The 20,031-nt window shown below is 35.9% G+C and overlaps 1 protein-coding gene across 1 annotated transcript in view; it reads left to right on the forward strand.

Annotated features, from left to right (window-relative positions):
* Window positions 1-20,031, forward strand: part of TRUB1 (TruB pseudouridine synthase family member 1) — a 39,484-nt gene that overhangs the window by 12,745 nt on the left and 6,708 nt on the right. The window contains exons 3-5 of the mRNA XM_003825613.5: window positions 147-202; window positions 8,771-8,852; window positions 19,433-19,505. Coding sequence (XP_003825661.1) covers window positions 147-202; window positions 8,771-8,852; window positions 19,433-19,505 — 211 coding nt within the window. The remainder of the gene's footprint in view (window positions 1-146; window positions 203-8,770; window positions 8,853-19,432; window positions 19,506-20,031) is intronic.

The following is a 20,031-nucleotide window of genomic DNA, read 5'->3' on the forward strand; positions in this document are numbered from 1 at the left end:
AATAGGAGCCCTAACATTTTGCTAAATATCTGTTCTTTCCCACTTCACATTACCTAAGCTGGGAAATTATGACCAAAAAATATAGCTATTTTAAAAACCTAGTTTTCAGAACAGAGTGTCATAATATTTCTTTCTTTGATTTGTAGTTGTTGGAATTGGAAGCGGAACAAAAATGTTGACCAGTATGTTGTCAGGGTCCAAGGTAAGAATACTGAAATAGTTCTATTTTTCTTTAATGTTCTTAATGATCTACATGTATTGGATTTTTATCAAATAAAAAATAAACTGAGTAAACTGCATGAATGGGTATCATTCCTGAGTATTAATTATGTCTATAAACATATCTGAGATTGAAAATATCAAGACTGAAAATTGGAAATTCTTAATTGAAAAACCAATTAGACTTAAAGAAACAATGCTACAGTGCTCATCATTTAACAAAATTATATTTAGACTTTTAAAACATCACATTTCTTAGATGATTGGGACTTAGAGGTCATAAACTCTAGTGACAGACTTTTTAAACCTTGGAATTTTTATAGAAACAATACCATTTTGTAAACTGTGCCCTTTGAGCAAAAATATGCTTTGTTCAATGGTTATAAATGTTTATTAAAGAAAAGAGTAGGGCCTCTTTAAGATGATAAAGTATGTTCATATATGACAGTAACCTTGAATAGATCCAAAAGCACTTTTCCAGGCACTTGATAGAAGAGAGAAGGGGTTATTTGGAGGCAGGAGAGGCTGGAAAGCTGTGAACTGCTGGTAGAAGGTGTCTCTTCCACCTCTCAAAGAGAGAGTAATATCTGTATCCTAATGAGTAATTAGGTGCTGGTTATAAGTGCTGGGACTAAGGGTCAATGAAAATGCACGTGGAAGGAAGCTTAGTATGCCAAGAGGTAGTGAAAAATTTCATTATGTTCCTGGAATAAACTTTGTTTTAAAACTCTTGCTCTAAATGTGATATAAATTGTTGATAAAATGATTTTTGTTTCTTTAAAAAAATCTGTAGTCAAAGACCATTTAAAAAACAATTTCCAGTTCATTGCAGACTGATTGATGACTTTTGTAAAATATAATTAAAATACGGCAATGTAAAATTGCTAAATAAGTTTCTACGCAATCTCATTTTCTGAACTTATTATAGATACTGGCCTGTGGAAAACACTTGACGTAGTAGTGGTTTAAGTATTAAAATAAAAGCCCTGACCGAGCATGGTGTCTCATGCCTGTAATCCTAACACTTTGGAAGGCCGAGGCGGGCAGATCACTTGAGGTCAGGATTTCGAGACCAGCCTGGCCAACATGGTGAAACCCGTCTCTGTTAAAAATACCAAAAAAAGTATCCAGGCGTGGTGCTATACTCCTTTAATACCAGCTACTCGGTAGGCTGAGGCAGGAGAATCACTTGAACCCAGGAGGTGGAGGTTGCAGTGAGCCAAGATCACGCCACTGCACGCCAGCGTGGGTGACAGAGTGAGACGACTCCATCTCAATAAATAATAAGTAAGGTAGGTAGGTAGGTAGATAGGTAGATAGGTAGGTAGGTAGATAGATAGATACATAGATACATTGATTGATTGATTGATTGATTGATAGATTTTAAAAAGCCCCGGAGAACATATTGCATGTGATATCTCATTTTGGTTATCAACTGGCATAAAAATCTGTGCCATTCAATTGGAAGGAATCTTAGTGCCTCTGATAAATGAAAAACTTCAGTGTGGCTTGCTCTGTAATCTTCAAAATATTGGTGTTGAAAAATTACAGAGTATAAAAATTGCATTAGAATGAAGGTGTTTGACAGTTTCTCAGTAAATTTTTATACTGTGCTTACTGACACATAGAGTTTAGAATCTGTTTCTGATACTGGTTTTTGCCGGTTGTTTAATATTTGTTTCTGAACTCCCAAAGATGAACAATGTTTACTTTAATATGGAATTATGGATGATTTTTTTTTCACATTATTTGGTATTTTCTAAAATCTATACAATAAACAAGTCACTTTTATGTTAATAATAAAAAAGATATATTTACATTAAGGAATTTGTTTGGGTTTTTTTACCAAGATAAAATATGTTGAGTTCATTGAGATATTCATTGTTCACCCCTCCTCCCCCAAACCACAAACACAGCACACTATATATTACTGAAAGATTTTACTTGTAAATTTCAGGCATATTTTCAGAAATATTATGACTGAAAATGTAAATACATCATTGACTCGTATAAATTTTGTAACAGCCAATTTGCTGTTCAGCTACGAAAGCTGAATGTCATACAGTGAAATCACTGATCCTCAAAATGACTGTAACATAAATAGAATACCACAGGCACGTCTTGTTACAGAAACCTAGTTCTTAGGTATTTCAAAAATAGGCATCGTTGTCTTGTTAGCTATTTATATTTCTTATCCTTTTAATTTTATGTACATGTTAAAAGAACTAAATCATTAAGAGTTTAATGTTGAAGATTATTTTTTAATAAAAAGTAGTTAAAAACTGTTAATAAATATTTTTTCTTTTTTTAAAAGCACTAGAAAGAATCTTAGAGATCATCTTATCTAGTGACTTTCATAATTTTTTTGACTAAGACCCATAGTAAGAAACATATTTTATGTAATGACCATATAGATACATACATTTATGAAAAGGAAAAATTTTATCAAACAACTTTGTGTTAGTCTGTTTGTGTTGCTGTAAAGGAGTAGTCGAGGCTGGGTAATTTATAAAGAAAAGAGGTTCATTTGGCTCATGGTTCTGAAGTCTGTACAAGAAACAAGGTGCTGGTATCTGCTTCTGGTGAGGGCCTCTGGAATCTTACACTTGTGGCCATGTCGCATGGTGAGAGAGGGAGTGACAGAGAGAGAGGTGGAGGTGCCAGGCTCTTTTAAACAGCCAGATCTCGCATGAACTCATTATTGCAGGGAGGGCACCAAGCAATTCATGCAGGATCCGCCCTCATAACCCAGACAATTCCCACCATGCCCCACCTCCAACACTGGGGATTATATTTCAACATGAGATTTGGAGGGGGCAGACATCCAAACTTTATCCAACTCTAACCCTATGTATGATGTATTCTTGATACTTTTCCTTCTATTTCATTAAAAAAAAAAAATGTGGCTGCAGCCCCCTAACTTGGCCCAGATCTACTGTCCACTTTTTCTTCACTTCCTATTTTGACAGATGAATTTTTATTTGCATCACAGTGCAACTAGAAAAATTAGACTTCTGGTATGTGTAGGATGGAGTTACGTCAAGAGTAGAAATATTTAGTTCTAGGATGGCAAATATTCAGTGTTCTTGTTACAGCCATATTACAGAACAGCCTTCTCTCCCTAGCCAGTCGTAATTGGAGATATTGCTAATTGAACATGGCCTAACATTTCTTCTTGCTGAATCAAGAAACACCCTTAGAATCTTCTTTAACATGGTGCCACTTCATACAACTACTGTCACTTACTAGATGAAATTCTGGCTTTTAAGTAAAATCTTTAGGCCATCACATTATTTTGCTTCCATCTATGAAGACTAGACACTAATCAGACCACCCAAATCATTTCTTGCATTTCCTCCCATTCAGATCAGGGTAAAAGTTAAGAAAAGAGCCACTGCTCTGTGTTCCTCATTGTCTTCCTCTCCTGCCTTGGAGTGAGCTTTGTTCTGCCAGTGATCATATTTCTCAAGTCTTTTTTTTTTTTCCCTCTGCCTGATCATTTAGGATTATGTGTATAATGTGTGTGAAAAGCATGTGAACTTTTTGTACAGTGCCTTGTGTACGGAAATTGCTCATTAAATACTGTTTTAACTATTCCCAAGTATTTTACTTATCCCCAAGTCTCTCTCTTGAGGTCCAGGCCTGTTGGAGCTTTCTAGCCACATGTTCTGTAGACACCTGAAATTAATTTTAACTCAGGCAAGTTCTGTTGGAACTCTTGAATACAGTTAACTTCATTTTTTTTTTCATGGCTATCTGTGATTGCTGGTGATGTAGGCAAAATATTGCACTCATCAGAAAGAGAAAGCATGCCAGTTCTTTAAGGGAGAGACAGACTTTCCTTGGACATTAAAGCCAGAAAGAGGTTTCTGACAATAAGGGATATTAAATGACAGATAGATGGTGATTTTCAAAAATAGTTTTACAACAGATGTAGAAATGGAGCTACATAAAATACAGTTTAGGTAAAATTCTGAGAGGTTAGGCTGATGTGTTCCTTTGGCCTAAGTTGATCTAAGTATAAAATGTTGCTTACCTAGAGGAGGGCAAATAGCCCCTCTTCTATCTTCCCTAAATTACACTTTCTTTGAGCCAGTCATTCAGCAAAAGCTGGATAGCAGATGTTGTACTTTGAAGGAACAGACAGAAGGAACAGAAGAAAACAGATGAGGTTTTGGAGTGCTGTCTTTATTAGTTTTCTATATTGTTGATCAAAGTTGGTTACTTTATAAATGCTTTAGAAACCAGATGGAAAGGTTATGAAAACCTGAAGAATCTAACTAGCATGTCCAGATATAAAGGTACCTCCATATCTCTGTGCAGGTAAACCGTAGTGGCACCTGCAGGCAAAGCCAGCATCTCCTCAGAAGGCAACTTTGTATCCCCCTCCAATAGTTAAACAAGTCATCATTGGAGTGAATGAAGTTTCCCCTTCTTGGTGTGGTCAAAGGATAGTAACTTTCCCCAAGAACACAGTAACATTTTTAGGTTAACCAGTTATGAGAACTCTAAAGTGTGGCTTGAGTAATGCTCCTATGAAACTTAGCCAACTCTTGAAGATTTCAGCATTTCTAATCAGTTTTCTCCAGAGGCTAGTCCAGTTTGTACCTTTTCTATATACGCTATTAATTTTCATATATTTCATAAATACTGTATTGAAAATTTTAAAGGGCTTATACTTATGAACTATAAAAAAGGACTGTTCCTTCTTAATGAAGACATTCAAAGCCACATGTTTTTGGTTTGATAGGTTTTTTAAAAAGTGTTCTTTCTCATCCTCAGTAATATCCCTATTTTGTTTGTGAAGGTTTAAATCACTAGCTTTCAAAATCACACCTCAGTTGAGATCCAAGGAAATGATTGTGTGTATACTTTCTGTAGTAGAAACATTTTTCTTTCTCCTAAACAGAACAGAAGCTGATTTGCTGCTAGAGATGTCTAGCTAATACCTGCTGTGGGGTTTAGGGAGCTTGACGATGAGTAAAGTAGAGAGTAGAATAATACCAGTGAGAAACTATGAGTCCCAGAGAGTACACAGGTCAATGGAATGTTCTTCAGGACCTCTCTTTTGTTGCAGTAGAATTACATTGTAATGAATACAGTAGTAGAATTCACAATTCCCAGGTATACGTCTTGGAGAATTAACAACTCTAAAGCACAGACTCTACGTAGAATTTAAGCCAGTGAAAAGAAATATTTTAGACTCCATAGATAAAATGTTAGGGTTGAATGTGTGTATCTCCATGTCTTTTTTCTTCTATCTCAGTATCTTTTTGGTCGTGAGGCTTTGTTTCAGCTGAAGGCTTAACTGTGTGGGTGAATTTTTCTAAGTGGTTTGTGGATAATTGAATAAAATTGAAGGATAATTATTGCTAGATGCCAGGACAAGGGAAAGCTAGGAGACAGCTGATTTCAATCATCGGTTCGCAGGGTGTGGCCTAAGGACTCCTGAGACTCTTTCAGGGTGTCTGTTGAAATTGAAACTATTTTCATAGTTTTGCCTTTTTAACTTGCAATCCCACAAATACATGGTAGAGTTTTTCAGAGATTACTAGATGTGCAATGACATCATTGCTCTGATGGCTAATGGAAGTTTTAAACATTTTTCAGCTTTAATTTCTAATACAATAAATCTAGGCAGATATAACATGTTTTTAAAAAATGTGTGCCAGGGTTTCTCAATAAGTTTTAAGTGTGTATAGTTCTGAAAGCAAAATGTTTGAGAACATTTTGATTTGATTTGATTTGAGAATGTTGATTTAGATATTGTCTCCCCTAAAAAGAATCCAGCACGTAGCTACATACAATATAATTGCAGACCCTGGAGTGGGTTGAGACTTCGCAGATGAAATCTAGATATTCAAAACTATGGTGAAATGTGAAGAATTGCACACATAGGCACTTCTCTAGCATGTGTATCATTCTGTCAGCAACTTTTTATTAAGCTGCTACTGTGTTTCTATCTAGGAAAGAACACAATAGATGAGCAATGGGAAACTCTAGCTAAGAGTTCATACTTGCAGAAAGTAAGGATCAATAAAGTATACTTGGAAAACAGTGAATATCTCTGTAGGTCATCATGTGCTAAGATGTGTGATATGTGTGATATGAGAGCTCAGTGAGATAAACCAGACATGTCTGTTGTTGCCATTATATCCAGTCCTCTCTGCAGTAGTTGTCTTTATTGAAGTTTTCCTGTTACACTGTAACCTCTTAGAGGGAGAGGAATCTATCTTATGTATCTGTGTATCCTTCCCTAGCACTTAGGAGAATACTTTGGACATTCATGGTCCTTAAGAAACATGATCGAATTTGTGGATTTGATATATGCCTTCCTTCTTTCTATGTATGGAATTTGTATCGAGCACCTACTCTTAGTCATGCTGTGGAGGTGGGTAAATGGAAGTTGGGATGGATTAAGGGGTGGCTCTGAAAGCTGAATAAGGTTTAATCCTTAGAGAAGAGAGGGAGTTCAAGGCCAGGGAAGTGGCATATGTGCCCCAGGTGCACAAAACACCAAGAGTCCAGAGACTAGAATGGGCATTGCATACTTGGGAAACATGTTAAGGTTCCTAGTTCAAACTCGTTGCAGAGCAGAATACTGCAGATACATTCAAGGTATAGTCTGCAAGATTGCACCATGGTTTTCTTATGCAACTAAACAGATTCTAAAGACAAAAAAATCATAAAGCATTTTGATGCTTTGCTTTCCTTATGGGAGCTGACTGTAACCAGATGAGTCAACTCTAGCCACTGTTAACTGCGAATCATTCTATATTTTCTTTCTTAGAAAATAAAGATGATGATGGTATTATTATCTGTTATTTACCAGGGCTAGATATTGTTACTCTAAACTCTTTGCTTCTTCTCATGAGCCATTATTGTTTTCCACATTTTAAGATAAGGAAATTAAGCTCCAGCAGGAAAGACTAACTTGGTCTACAAATTGTGGTACAGTCAGAATTCAAATCCAGCCAGTTGACCCTGAGCCTGTGCTGTTACCATTGTTGTACTTCTCTCATACTTCCCCCTGTGGTATGCTTAATCAAGGTTGATTGTCCCAAAATATAGAAGCAGGAATGGGTGTCTCAGGTGATGAGACTGTGTTTAGTTACAAAAAACTAATTTTTGTCAATACCTATGAAACTTTAAAAAAATTAATTGAAATGCGTTGGAATATTCCCTTCTGTATTATATTTATTTTTTAAAAATCTGAGCTAGATAATATTAAGGTGATTTCATCAAAGGGCCTTAAGCTGTTATAAAATGTCTGCATACTTACAAGGTTTTGAAGTTTTAATATTTTTCTCATTTTTGTCTTGGGTCCCTTCACTAGCCTCATAAATTTGTCATGAATAAGCTTATATTTCTGCAAAGTACTTTGAGCTTTCTTTTATAAAATTGCTCACATAAATACAGATTATTTTCAGTGGGAAATAAAGTTCTTGCACTTTTTTCACTACTTCATGTGATGCCCCAAATAAAATTTGCGTTTGACCAAAGTGAAAAGAGTACGTACTACAAGTGTGTCCTAAGATGAGAAATAAGACAATCCTCACGTAACTAAGAATGATCTAATTCTTCACTTGTGAATAAAGATCAGTTCTTAGAAACAATTCTTGTTCCTGAGATCTTAAGTAGTAATTTATCTTTATTAAGAAAACACATGGCCGGGCGTGGTGGCTCACGCCTGTAATCCTAGCACTTTGGCTTTGGGAGGCCAAGGTGGGTGGATCACCTGAGGTCAGAAGTTCGAGACCAGCCTGACCAACATGGTGAAACCCCATCTCTACTAAAAATACAAAAAATTAGCCGGGCGTGGTGGCGGGTGCCTGTAATCCCAGCTACTCCACAGGGTGAGGCAGGAGAATCGCTTGAACCCGGGGGACGGAGGTTGCAGTGAGCCGAGATCGCACCACTGCACTGCAGCCTGGGCAACGAGCAAAACTCCATCTCAAACAAACAAACAAACAAACAAAAAACACATTTAATAGTTAAGTCACTAATTCTGTGACTATACTGGTTTTGCTCTTTTTCTACAGATTTAGCTTTTGTTTAATACATGACCTAGTTACTAAGAATTGTCTTAGTATTTCATGTAAGAAGTACTAAGTTGGCTTATTTAAAATTAATTTTAATTGTATATGTGGGAAGATTATTGAATCTTATGATGACCATGGAGTCAAGGCTATTGTACCATTCTCTCTACTCATGGATAGACTTGAACATTTTCCTTAAACAAACTTCTCAGTATAAAGGTGGTTTGAGAAATTTGCTTACAATAATAATGGTCATAATTATTAAGCCATAATTATCAATAAAATCAGGTTTATCTTTCTCATATTGGCTAGTGTGAGACATTTGTGAATGTTCTTCAGTTTACACAATTGCTTTCCACATATTAAAAACAAAACAATTGCAGTCTGTTGTTTTAGCCTGTATTTTGTATCAGGTTGGTAGTAGTAGTGAAATTCTGTATAAACTTCAAGACATGCATAACAGTTTTTGTTTGCCTCACGGCCCATTTTCTCTCTTGTTTCCCTTCCTCTAGAGATATACTGCCATTGGAGAACTGGGGAAAGCTACTGATACACTAGATTCTACGGGGAAGGTAACAGAAGAAAAACCTTACGGTATGAAGCTCATCTAATGTAGGCCTCTTTTCTAACATTTAGGAAAAGTTTCTGTGCAGGTAGCGTTTTAAAACAAATCTCTGATATTATCAGCCATTTTAATTCTCAGTGTGTTTCTTTGGGCTAAGAAGATTGGAAATTGTTTATCACATTGTTGCTTACTTGATAGGAGTTTTTGAATAAAGATTTATTGTGATTGCCTCTTTTTCTATAGTGATGTTTTAAGTGTTCAGAATTATTCTTCCAAATAACCTCCTTGCAAAAGCACGTATGGCTAGGATTTAGGTTATTTTCCCTAGTAAACGAGAAACAAAGCAGAGATACTCTGTTAGATTTCATCTGTCTTGCCATTAAAAAAAAATATATTACCTGTCAGCTATTGAAATAAATGTACCAGGTTTAGTACTTTAAAACTTGTCATGTTTTTGTGCTTTCGGACTATGTAAAAAGAGGACAGAGGGCAAGCTATTTCTCTGGAAGTAAACCAGAACTCACTGGGGCCCACCTTAAGTTTCCTACTATCCCTTCTTTCACTACCCTAAGGAAGAACAGATAAATTAAATGGTCTCCTAGCAACTCTCACAGTGCTTATGCTGTTTATAATGCAGCAATTGCAGTTTTCTAAGTCAGTTCACCTGCATCATTATGTCACCAATTTGTGGACTGTTTTTTTGTTTAGTGTTATCTCTTAGTCATAGGCAAGCCAGCATTTGGCCCCCTTATATTTTTGTGTTGATTATCCTTATTACGTACTGCATATTGCCCCAGTAGTGAGGCCAACCTTTTTATTGTTCATAATAGCTTCATTTATTCGGTTAACATTTATATGTAGCTTAGTATCTTGCTCAATTAAGCAACATAATGAAAAGAAAAATTACTGATTGATTTCAAGGCTTTTCAAAAACAGATGTTGAAATATTCTTGGAATTATTATTATTAGCAAATAATAGCAGACTCTCACTTAACTGAAAGCCAGCTATAACCTTCAACCAGAAGACTTTAAGATTAAGGAGGCATAGGGCAATAGGAGGACGTCAGAGACTTCCAGAGTATACTAAAGTATTCATTAAGTACTTATGTAATTAAGTCTCCTGTATCTCTGACTCCATTTACCAAACCACAATAAGGAGAATGATTATTATTCAGAACAGTAGTCCTGGGGTAATATAATTAAGGCTGGGGGGGTGGGTACCACGTGGTGAAAAATATAAGGCGCACTAGAGTAGACAAATCTGGGTTTAATTTCTAGCTCTGCCCTTATCTAGCTGCGTAAATTTGAAATTTTCTTAGTCTCTTTATGTTGCAGTTTTTCCGTCTCCAAAATGACAATAATGATAGCAACCTCATAGTGTGATTATGAGGATTGATTGGAGGAGTATGAATTTGGAGGTCTCATAGACAAGTCATGAGGCTCTTATAGTAGTCCAAGCAGAGATGATGGTAAGTTGGACCAGGGTGCCAGTGGTAGAGACAGAGTTTTCCTATTAGAAAAATTTCCCATGATTAGGAAGTAAAATTAGCAAGACTTGATTTTTAGTTAATTGGATAGGATAGTGAGGAAGTTGTCAACCATGACCCAGGTTTTGGGGTTTTAAAATTGGTTACATGATAGTGTAATTCATTGAGGATGCTGGAAGGGGCCCAGGGTGACAAAAATACTTAAACATATCCTTTCTTCCTATTCTTAAGCATTTTAGAATTTTAAAAAGCTCTATGCTGTATTAGGTAATTTGTAACCTTATTTACTTACCTTAAAGAAAGCTCAGTTTGTTAAATCATCTCATTGTAATGATGCAGTAAATCATAGAGAAACTAAGAACGTTTTTCAGGCTGTGAAGAGAAGAGCTTCCTACAGTTTATTGAATAGTATTTATAGTCCCGGAAAATGAGAGCTCAGAGAATTTTGCTGATTGGCATGATTTTTCTGTGTGCTTTCAGTAAATCAACAAATATTTTTTATTTGTTGAAGCTGCTATAGCAGGTACCAAGGGAAAGATAGATAAATGTAAGACCTAGCTTGTGTCCTTAAGGAACTTACTGTCTAATGGAGAACTCTGACCAATATTCTCAGCCTTCTGAGACCTAATACAGAGACCTATGACCAATATCTTATAATGCCTTCTTTACTATCCTGAAATAAAATTCAGAGATACTTGAATTTACTTATACATTGAGAAAAATCAATATGATGTAGTAAATGGAATATAAGTAAGAAATAAAAGTAATTTATAATAAAGTAGGTGCATTCATATGTAAGCACACAGATATTAGCAGACTAAAAGTCTTTTGGCTGGGGTGCAGTAGCGCAATCTTGGCTCACTGTAACCTCTGCTTCCTGGGTTCAAGTGATTCTTCTGCCTCAGCCTCCTGAGTAGCTGGGACTACAGGCATGCACCACCATGCCTGCCTATTTTTTGCATTTTTAGTAGAGGCAGGGTTTCACTTTGTTGGCCAGGCTGGTCTTGAACTCCTGATCAGCACTCAAACATACAGCATAATTGTAAATAGTGAAAAATGCTATTTAGGAATAATAGAGTGTTATGATAGAGAACAAAGGGAAAGGCCCTGTTACATGCTTTGATGTTTGAGTCTAAGCCAGAGACTCATTTTCTTATTCCTCTGAGCTAGCTTTCAGCTGTCTGAAATAACAGTTAAAAATAGTATTTGTCTAGATAGGACAAAATGACTTAAGAACATTAATTTGCCATTGACTGCATACTGAGTTACTTTAGCCAACATCAGTTGTTCTTGACAGGTCAATTAAAAACTGTGTTTCTAGTTGTTACAATGACTGGGTGGGGTGGTGACACCAGCTGCCTTCAGTGGGTGGAGACCAGGGATGACAGATGTCCTGTAACACAGAGGATCGCAGAACACAATGAAGAATTGTCCTGTGTACTGTCAGACTTCAGGATGTCTGCCAGATAGTCATGCAGGTGTATTTCAGCCATAGGGCTGAAACCATGTCTCTTTTGGTCCTCAGTAGTGTATTTTTGGTGTGGTATACGGCATACAGAATGACATATATGACATATAGAGTTTGAATTAAAAAAGATAGGCAGCAGAGGCATTCTCAGAAAAGATGACTGCAGATAAGCCGGGAAAGGCAAAGCATCTTCCTGCCTTCTGCTGCTGTCTTCTCATCCACATCTAGGTATTAAGTGTCTGCTACTATTGCCAGTGTCTCTGAGGACACACAGCTTCAGTGTGCTCATCTGTTCTCCACTGAGCTAAGGACACTAAGACCATAGCTTCCCAGGCTAGATGTGGACCAAGCATCCGGGAAGGCCTAACTGTCCCTGTACTGGGAGTAGTTTTTTCTGTCCCTCCCATGAGTCAAGAAAGGCAGAAAGAAAAGTGGAATCTCATGCTAATCTTTTATTCTAAACACCACCACCCCTTAGTCCTGAGATCAGATGTTACCAAGGTCTTCTCAAATGGACGTAGCTGATGTTGTATCTAATGGTACTGCCTCCTCTTGGACTGTATATGGTTTGGCTGCTGAGACTTATCCTGGAGTAAGCTCAAGAGTTGAATTTAGTTTCAAATTGTGATATAAACCAATAGGGTATATGCTATAATTGGACTAGTGTGTAGCTGGGTATAAAAATTCTTACAAAGCTGTTTGCATTTTAACTTTTCATTATAAAATGTTGTACAAGTAAAGAAAACTGAACAAAAAATAAAGGTACAGCTCTATCAATTTGCACAAAACAAATATCTGTAGCTAGCTATCACCGTTAGTCAAGAAATAGAAGATTTCTAGAAACCACACTTGTGCCCTATCTGTCATTACCCTGTCCTCCTTTTGCAAAGATAACTACTGTTCTAACATCCAATGCTATGGAGATGGTTTTAAAACTAAGGCATAGTTTTGCCTGTTTTTGAATTTGGTATAAATGGAATTAAACACTATGTGTCCTTTTGTGTCTAAATTCTTCCACTTATTATATTTTTGAGATCCATGTTGGTACATGTATGAGTATTTTGGACTTTTTTATTGCTATGTAGTATGCCACTGTGTGAATATACTACACACATACTCTCCCAGTTTGGGGCTTTGTGAATAAAGTGCTGTGTATATTTTATACCTGCCTTTTGGTAGACACATTTCTACCGTCATTTCTTTTGGGTATATACCCAAGTGGAATATAGGTCGTGTGTGTGTGTGTGTGTGTGTGTGTATGTATGTGTGTGTGCGCGTGCACGTGTGTGCCTGCATGTGTTCCTGGGTTATAGAGTGGGTGTATATTTAACTGTACTGGAAATTGTCAAACAGTTGTCCAAAGTGATTGTACTTGGAAAACTTTGCATTTCCACTAGCAGTGCATAAGCATTCCACTTGCCCCACATACTTAGCTATTAATAGTGTTTTTAATTTTGGCTGTTCTGGCGAGTGTGTAGTGATAATTCCACTGTGGTTTTAATTTGATTATTGATGAGATTCGGCACCTTATTAAGTGTTTTTGGCTTATTAGCCATCTTCTTTTTTGTATTGTCTGTTCAGGTCTCTTACCCATTTTTTGTTTTTTCTTTCCCTTTTGAGTTGCCTTTTTCTTATACATTTGTATGAGTTTTTGTTTTTTATTAAGCACCTTCCATTCGAGGATGCATAGGTTCTTTATATAGTCTGGATATGTTCTCTTCTTTTGCCTATGTGTGTTGCAGATATTTTCTCTTACTTTGTGGCTTGCCTTTTTCCTCTCTTGTCTTTTGAAAAACACAAGTTCTTATTTTTAATTTAGTCCAGCTTATCAGGCCTTCTCCTTTATGGTTGGTCCTTTTGGTGTCCTGTTTAAGAAAACTTTTCTGACTCTAAAAGTGTGAAGATATTTTCCTATGTTCTAGAAGCTGTTATTGCTTTGCCTTTCATGTTCCCTCTGCAATCCACCTTTTCTTCCTGCATGGATGTCCAGTTGCTTCAGCACTTTCCCAATACTCTTGTGTTCTCTCCTTTATTACACATCAAGCACCCACTTAGGCTATTGTTTAAAAAAAAATCTATTTTTTTCATTGATCAGTTTGTTTATACTTGTATATACACCAGACTATATTAATTGCTGTAGTTTTAGACTATCTGGATATCTGGAAGAACAAGTCCCTCCTGCCTTATTTCTTATAGATTTTTTTCTATAGGTTTTTTTTTTTTTTTTTGAGATGGAGTCTTGCTCTGTCGCCCAGGCTGGAGTGCAGTAGCACAATCTTGGCTCACTGCAAGCTCCGCCTCCCGGGTTCATGTCATTCTCCTGCCTCAGCCTCCCAAGTAGCTGGGACTACAGGTGCCAGCCACCACGCCTGGCTAATTTTTTGTATTTTTAGTAGAGATGAGGTTTCACCGTGTTCGCCAGGATGGTCTCAATCTCCTGACCTTGTGATCTGCCCGCCTCAGCCTCCCAAAGTGCTGAGATTACAGGCTTGAGCCACCGTGCCCAGCCTTATAGGTTTTTTTTTAACAGCTTTCTTATCAAAGTAAAGAAGTTGCCTTTTATTCCTAATTTGCTGAGTTCTAGTTTTTTAAAGTCATGAGCAGATATTAAATTGTATCAAATTTTTTTTCTGTATCTATTGATTTTTCTCCTTATTCACATATTAAAGTAACTTTACATTTCTGGAATAAACCCAACTTAGTTGTAATGTGTTATCCTTTATATAAATTGTTGCATTTGTGTTGCTAATATTTAGTTTAGGATTTTTGCATCTGTGTTTGAGTGAGATTGCCCTGTATTTTTCTTTCCTCTTAATGTCCTGGACTGGCTTTGATATCAAAGTTATGATGACCTCATACAATAGTTTGGGTGCTGTTCTCATTTTTTCTATTCTCAGGAAGAATTTCTATCAGATTGGTATTTTTTCCTAATGTTTGGAAGAATTTACAGGTAGACATCTGTTCTTGAGTTTTCTTTGTTAGGAAGGTTTTAAACTATGGGTTGGATTTTTTTCTACTAGCTATTGGATATACTATTTTTTATTGCTTATATCAATGTAGATAATTTTTTCTCCTAGGAATTTGTCATCTCATCTAAAATTTCAAAAATATTGGTATAAAGCTGTTTATAATAGTCCCTTATGACCTTCATTTTATTTTGAAATAATATCAAACTTACAGCAAATAACTTTTGCTAAATTACCCAAGAGCAAGCTCAGCCATGATGTCCCACCACCCCAAATTCATTACTGCAATTCAGTTTGAAGAGCCTATTTATTTTTTAAAAACAGCTTTCTGAAGTATAATTGGCATACAGAAATACTGTATTTAAAATATATAATTTTAAAAATTAATATACATTCACCTGTAAAGTCATAGCTATAATGAAAACAGTGAACATATTTATCATCATAAAAGTGTCTTTATGCCCCTCTCTCCATTGTGAGTTAATTTTTGAATATGATTTCAGATATGGATTCAAGGTCATTTTTTGCATATGTACATCGTTTTGTAACCATTTTTTAAAAGACTATCCTTTCTGTGGTTGCCTTGAACCTGTGTCAAAAAACAGTTGTCCATATCTGCATACTTTTATTTTGAGACTTTTAATTCTATTCCATTGATGTATTTATTTTTAAACCAGTACCACACTGTCTTGATTATTGTAGCTTTGTAAGTCTTTAAATTAAGAAGTGTTAGCCCTCCAACTTGTTCTTTTTCAAAGTTGCTTTTGCCATTCTTGGTCCTTTGCATTTCCATATGAATTTCTGAATCAGCTTGTCAATTTTTATGCACACACACACTCAAAGTCTACTGGCAGTTTGAGATTGTTTTGAAGCTATAGATCAATTTTGGAAGAATTGACATCTAAACAATATCGAGCCTTCTGACCCATGAAATAAGATATCTCTCTTCATTTATTTAGGTCTTTTATAGCCATATTTTTGTAGTTTTCAGTATCAGATCTTTACATCCTTTGTTTATGAAATCTCTGAGTACCTCAAATTCTGAAGTTTCAATTTCTAATAGTTCATTGGTGGTATATAGAAATGGAGTTGATTTTTGTATATTGATCTTGTGTTTTTCAACCTTGCTAAACTCACTTATTTGTTCTAGTTGTGTTTTGTATAGATTTTATATTAGGATGGCTCTAAAATAGACTTTTTTTCCAGGTCTAGATTAGCTCTGCTTCTAAAGCATGACTTTTCTGGGGTGTCTATCAAATGACTTTTGCATTCAACAAAGTTTCTTCATTCTGGATGGTTGAAATTAAAACATCCCCCAGCCTTGTAAGAGCTTTGGTAGTATTTCTTTAGTTAATTTTGTAGAGACCCTGTATGTATGTATGTATGTACAGCTTAGAATTTAGTCAGAGTATCAAGGGTGCCTTCATAGACATTTCTTTGTCTGTGTATTTTCCTCAAATTCCAGCTGCCACTACTTCCTCAGATTCTGATCTCTGTTCAGTGAGATCACTGTGCTTTGACGTTCCCCTCTCTGTCCCACAGTTAAGAAAGCACCTCCAGACAAAAACAAGTGATCATGGGACTTGCTTTGTTTGTTTCTTTTTCCTCAGGGTTTACAGTGCTTGCTGCCTGTTGTCTGTCTAAAAACTGTTGCTTAATAATTTTGTCCAGTTTAACAGCTGTTTATGGTGGCAAGATTTGTCTAGTCACAGTTACTCTTTCGTAGTCAAATATGGTTTTTAACTCAATCATATTGTTTTTAGCTCTGTAGTCCAGTTAAATCTCAACTATGATGTTGTGAGTTCACTGGAAGAGTAAAATTTTAAGCAAATAATGATGTATAACATGATCTTGTATATATTCATTTTATGAAAATGATTTTAAAAAATTAATTTCAAATGAATGCTGTCACATTGATGGCTTATTAATTTACTAAACAAAAAATAATTACCCAAGTCCTATGACACTTGTACCTCTTTTACCAAATATGTTTATTCTGCCTAGTTATTGGATATATTTACTGTGGACATTTTATTCTGTTTCTTTTTAAATACTTTGGAAGTACAATCTTTATACTTATGTCATAAGAACAATTATTATTAATTTGATTGAACTTACATCATGTTTTAGATATAGCCAGTTTGTACTACATACTCATGTACCACAAGCTTAGATTTTATTATAAGATAACTTGCTGTGTAGGCTGCCTAGTAATTCAAACATCAGATGGATGATTGGCCTAGGTGACTTTTAAATGCCCTTCAGCCTTGAGATTCTATTATTCTTCAGCAAATTAAATTCAGCAGATGTCTTGAGTGCCATTTTAATAGTGTATGTTATATACGAAAAATTGTCTTTGAGAAGCTTAGAATTTCATTGGTGGGATAATACGTACGTGTGTGTATGTGTGTGTGTGTAGAAATCAAATGTGTAGAAAGAGAGAATATAGAAAGAATAGTTAAAAATTGTGTATGATTAATTACAGAGTGAACAGCACAAACCACAAATGCTTGACATGTTCAGTCAGAGAAAGAGACAATATGGCAGAAGTAGAATGAGAAAGAACACATCTTGTCATCTTGTGTGTGATGATATCAGCAAAAGAGGGCCACCAAAGCAGCATAAAGGAGTACACAGTTGCAGGAGTGTCAGTAGAGAGACCAGCGTAGCAGAAGTAGAAAGTTGTTTGGCCTTGTTTTAAAAAAATATGTGGCTAAGTTGTTAACTATTGCAATTTTATCAACAGTGGCATTTCCTTCAGCAAGTGCCAGCATGGTGACAGCATTGGCTGTCTAGATCTGGAAATCTTACATTTGTATGACTAAGGTGCCGCTAGTAATAATGTCTTAATGTTGCTGTAGACTAAAATTTTTTCATAGAAAAATCCTCATCTGTATCATGAGATACATCTGTTTGAGAAACAGTATGAACAGATCAGCCATCTGAGGTCTGCCTTGTTGGAGCTGCTAGGTGCTAGAGAAATTCTTTTGAGTGTTATAGCTCTTCTGTCTGTTTGAGTCTAGTAGATTCTAGTCTTTTGTTTGTGTTTAGCTTTTAAGGGTCAAGGTCATACTGAGGTTAAAACTGTCTTGTTGGGTTGATATTAAAATCTGGACATATATTCCATGCTGACTTTTAATTCTGGTATTGGAAGAATAATTCAAAGCATACTCGTTTTTATTTAATATTGTTCAAATAAATTCAAATTTAATACACATATACCAGAATAAAAAGTTTAGATAAATTTTCTACAAAATGGTAAAACCACTGAAATTTCTTACCATTGGCTGTGAACTAAACAGATTATAGAATATTTCTGTGATTTAGTTTATTACTAAATAGGAAATATGTATGAAGACATCTTTGAGTATGAAAATTCTAAATTTCAGTATATCATAGATTTTAGTTTTTAAAATTATAGAACTGTACTTTTTGTCTTTTTTTTTTTTTTTTTTTAAATATGGAACACGGTCAGGTACAGTGGTTCACACCTGTAATCCCAGCACTTTGGGAGGCTGAGGCAGGAGGATCACCTGAGGTCAGGAGTTTGAGACCAGCCTGGCCAACATGGTGAAACCCAGCCTCTACTAAAAAATACAAAAAGTAGGCATGTGTGGTTGCGCACGCCTGTAATCCCAGCTGCTTGGGAGGCTGAGGCACGAATCGCTTGAACCCAGGAGGCAGAGGTTGCACTGAGCCAGGATCACACCACTGCACTCCAGCCTGGGCAACAGATTGAGATCTGTCTCCAAAAAAAAAAAAAAAAAAAGATAAATAAAAATAAAATATGGAACACTTCACTAATTTACATGTCACCCTTTCTCAGGGGCCATGCTAGAACTCTACTTTAATATTGCATCATTTTGTTTGAAGCAATACCAAACAAAAGCTGAAAACATGATTAACAGATAGTAAAAGCTTTATGTATATGTCTTCATTCATATTTTCTAAAATCATTGTTTAAAAAATGCTTGTTTAGTAAGCATGCTAAAATCCTTGCTTATGTGTGTTTTTTTTTTTGCACTGGCTTATTTTTGAGGCCGGCTGGGAGTGTTCATGTAAAACAAGAGAGAAATTCCAACAACAGAGAAGGGGGAGGCTGGGGCGGGGGGACAGATAAATGCAATTTTACTCGACAACAGAGTTGAATGTGAGTGTGTAAAATTTCTGCCATAACATAAAACAGATTTGAAATCTTACCAGGTAAAATTTAAAATGTGGATAATACTTGTTAAGTGCCACATTAAGTTATTTACAATATTTGATCCCTAGAGAAACTTAGAAAAGAACTTACGGGGATTATTTTGCTGCTTGTATTCTGATCACTTCATTATTAATTACTGCAGGATCATTTCTATAGCTAATATGGGATTTTCCTCAGATCTTCTTAAGGCCATAGTCAGAACCAACTGAATATATATATAAGATGATTGCATTATTTTTATTGGAGAAAAATTGAAGCAAATGAAATTGTTTTAATAAAGAATATAAGACTTTCTCCCTCTTTTATCTCGTTAATGTATATTTTATTCTTTTTAACAAGGTAGAATTTTGGCTATAAAACATATACTGTAATATATGCTTTTTTGGAAAAAGTTTTAAATGAATTTTCAGGGCTGTTGGTGCTGTGAAAATAGTACATGTACTTCTGTGGTTGTTTTAGTGTCTTTTTTGTTGATTTTTGGCAGATAAAATAACACAAGAAGATATTGAAGGCATTCTACAGAAATTTACTGGAAATATAATGCAAGTGCCCCCCCTGTAAGTTCAATTAGTAAATTTGGAAAAATGTCTACTTTTCTTTTCCAATGGTTAACATCACTCTAGTTAAAGTACACGAGTTTCGTCTTAGCATATGGCAAGGCATGTTTTAAATCTGATGTGCCAAATGTTAAAGTAAAGGTGAGACAGGATGTGGAGCTTTTGACACTCTAAGAGGCAGTGGAATGTGGTCTTCTTTGTTTCTGAGTGTGGCCCCAGCCTGGCATCTGTGCTATTACAGTGTTTATTGGCTTTTCTGATTCTATCAACAGACATCAGGGCAGTTAAGGAGCCCAGAGATGTCTCTTTTCCTAGAACTGTTGTGAAGGGACCAGTCCCGTCTGGGAGGGAAGTCAGAGCTGTGAGTCAGAGTCCTAATGTGCACTGCATGTCAGGTGCTGGGACCGTTCCTATTGGGCACAATCTTTTGCTTCACTATTCTCTGCAGCCAGCGAAACCGATGAGAGTTACAACTTATTAAAAATACAAGTATATTGCTTTACTGCTTGTCTTAGTTTGGGCTGCA

Source organism: Pan paniscus, chromosome 8, assembly GCF_029289425.2.
Source record: "Pan paniscus chromosome 8, NHGRI_mPanPan1-v2.0_pri, whole genome shotgun sequence".
NCBI lineage: Eukaryota > Metazoa > Chordata > Mammalia > Primates > Hominidae > Pan > Pan paniscus.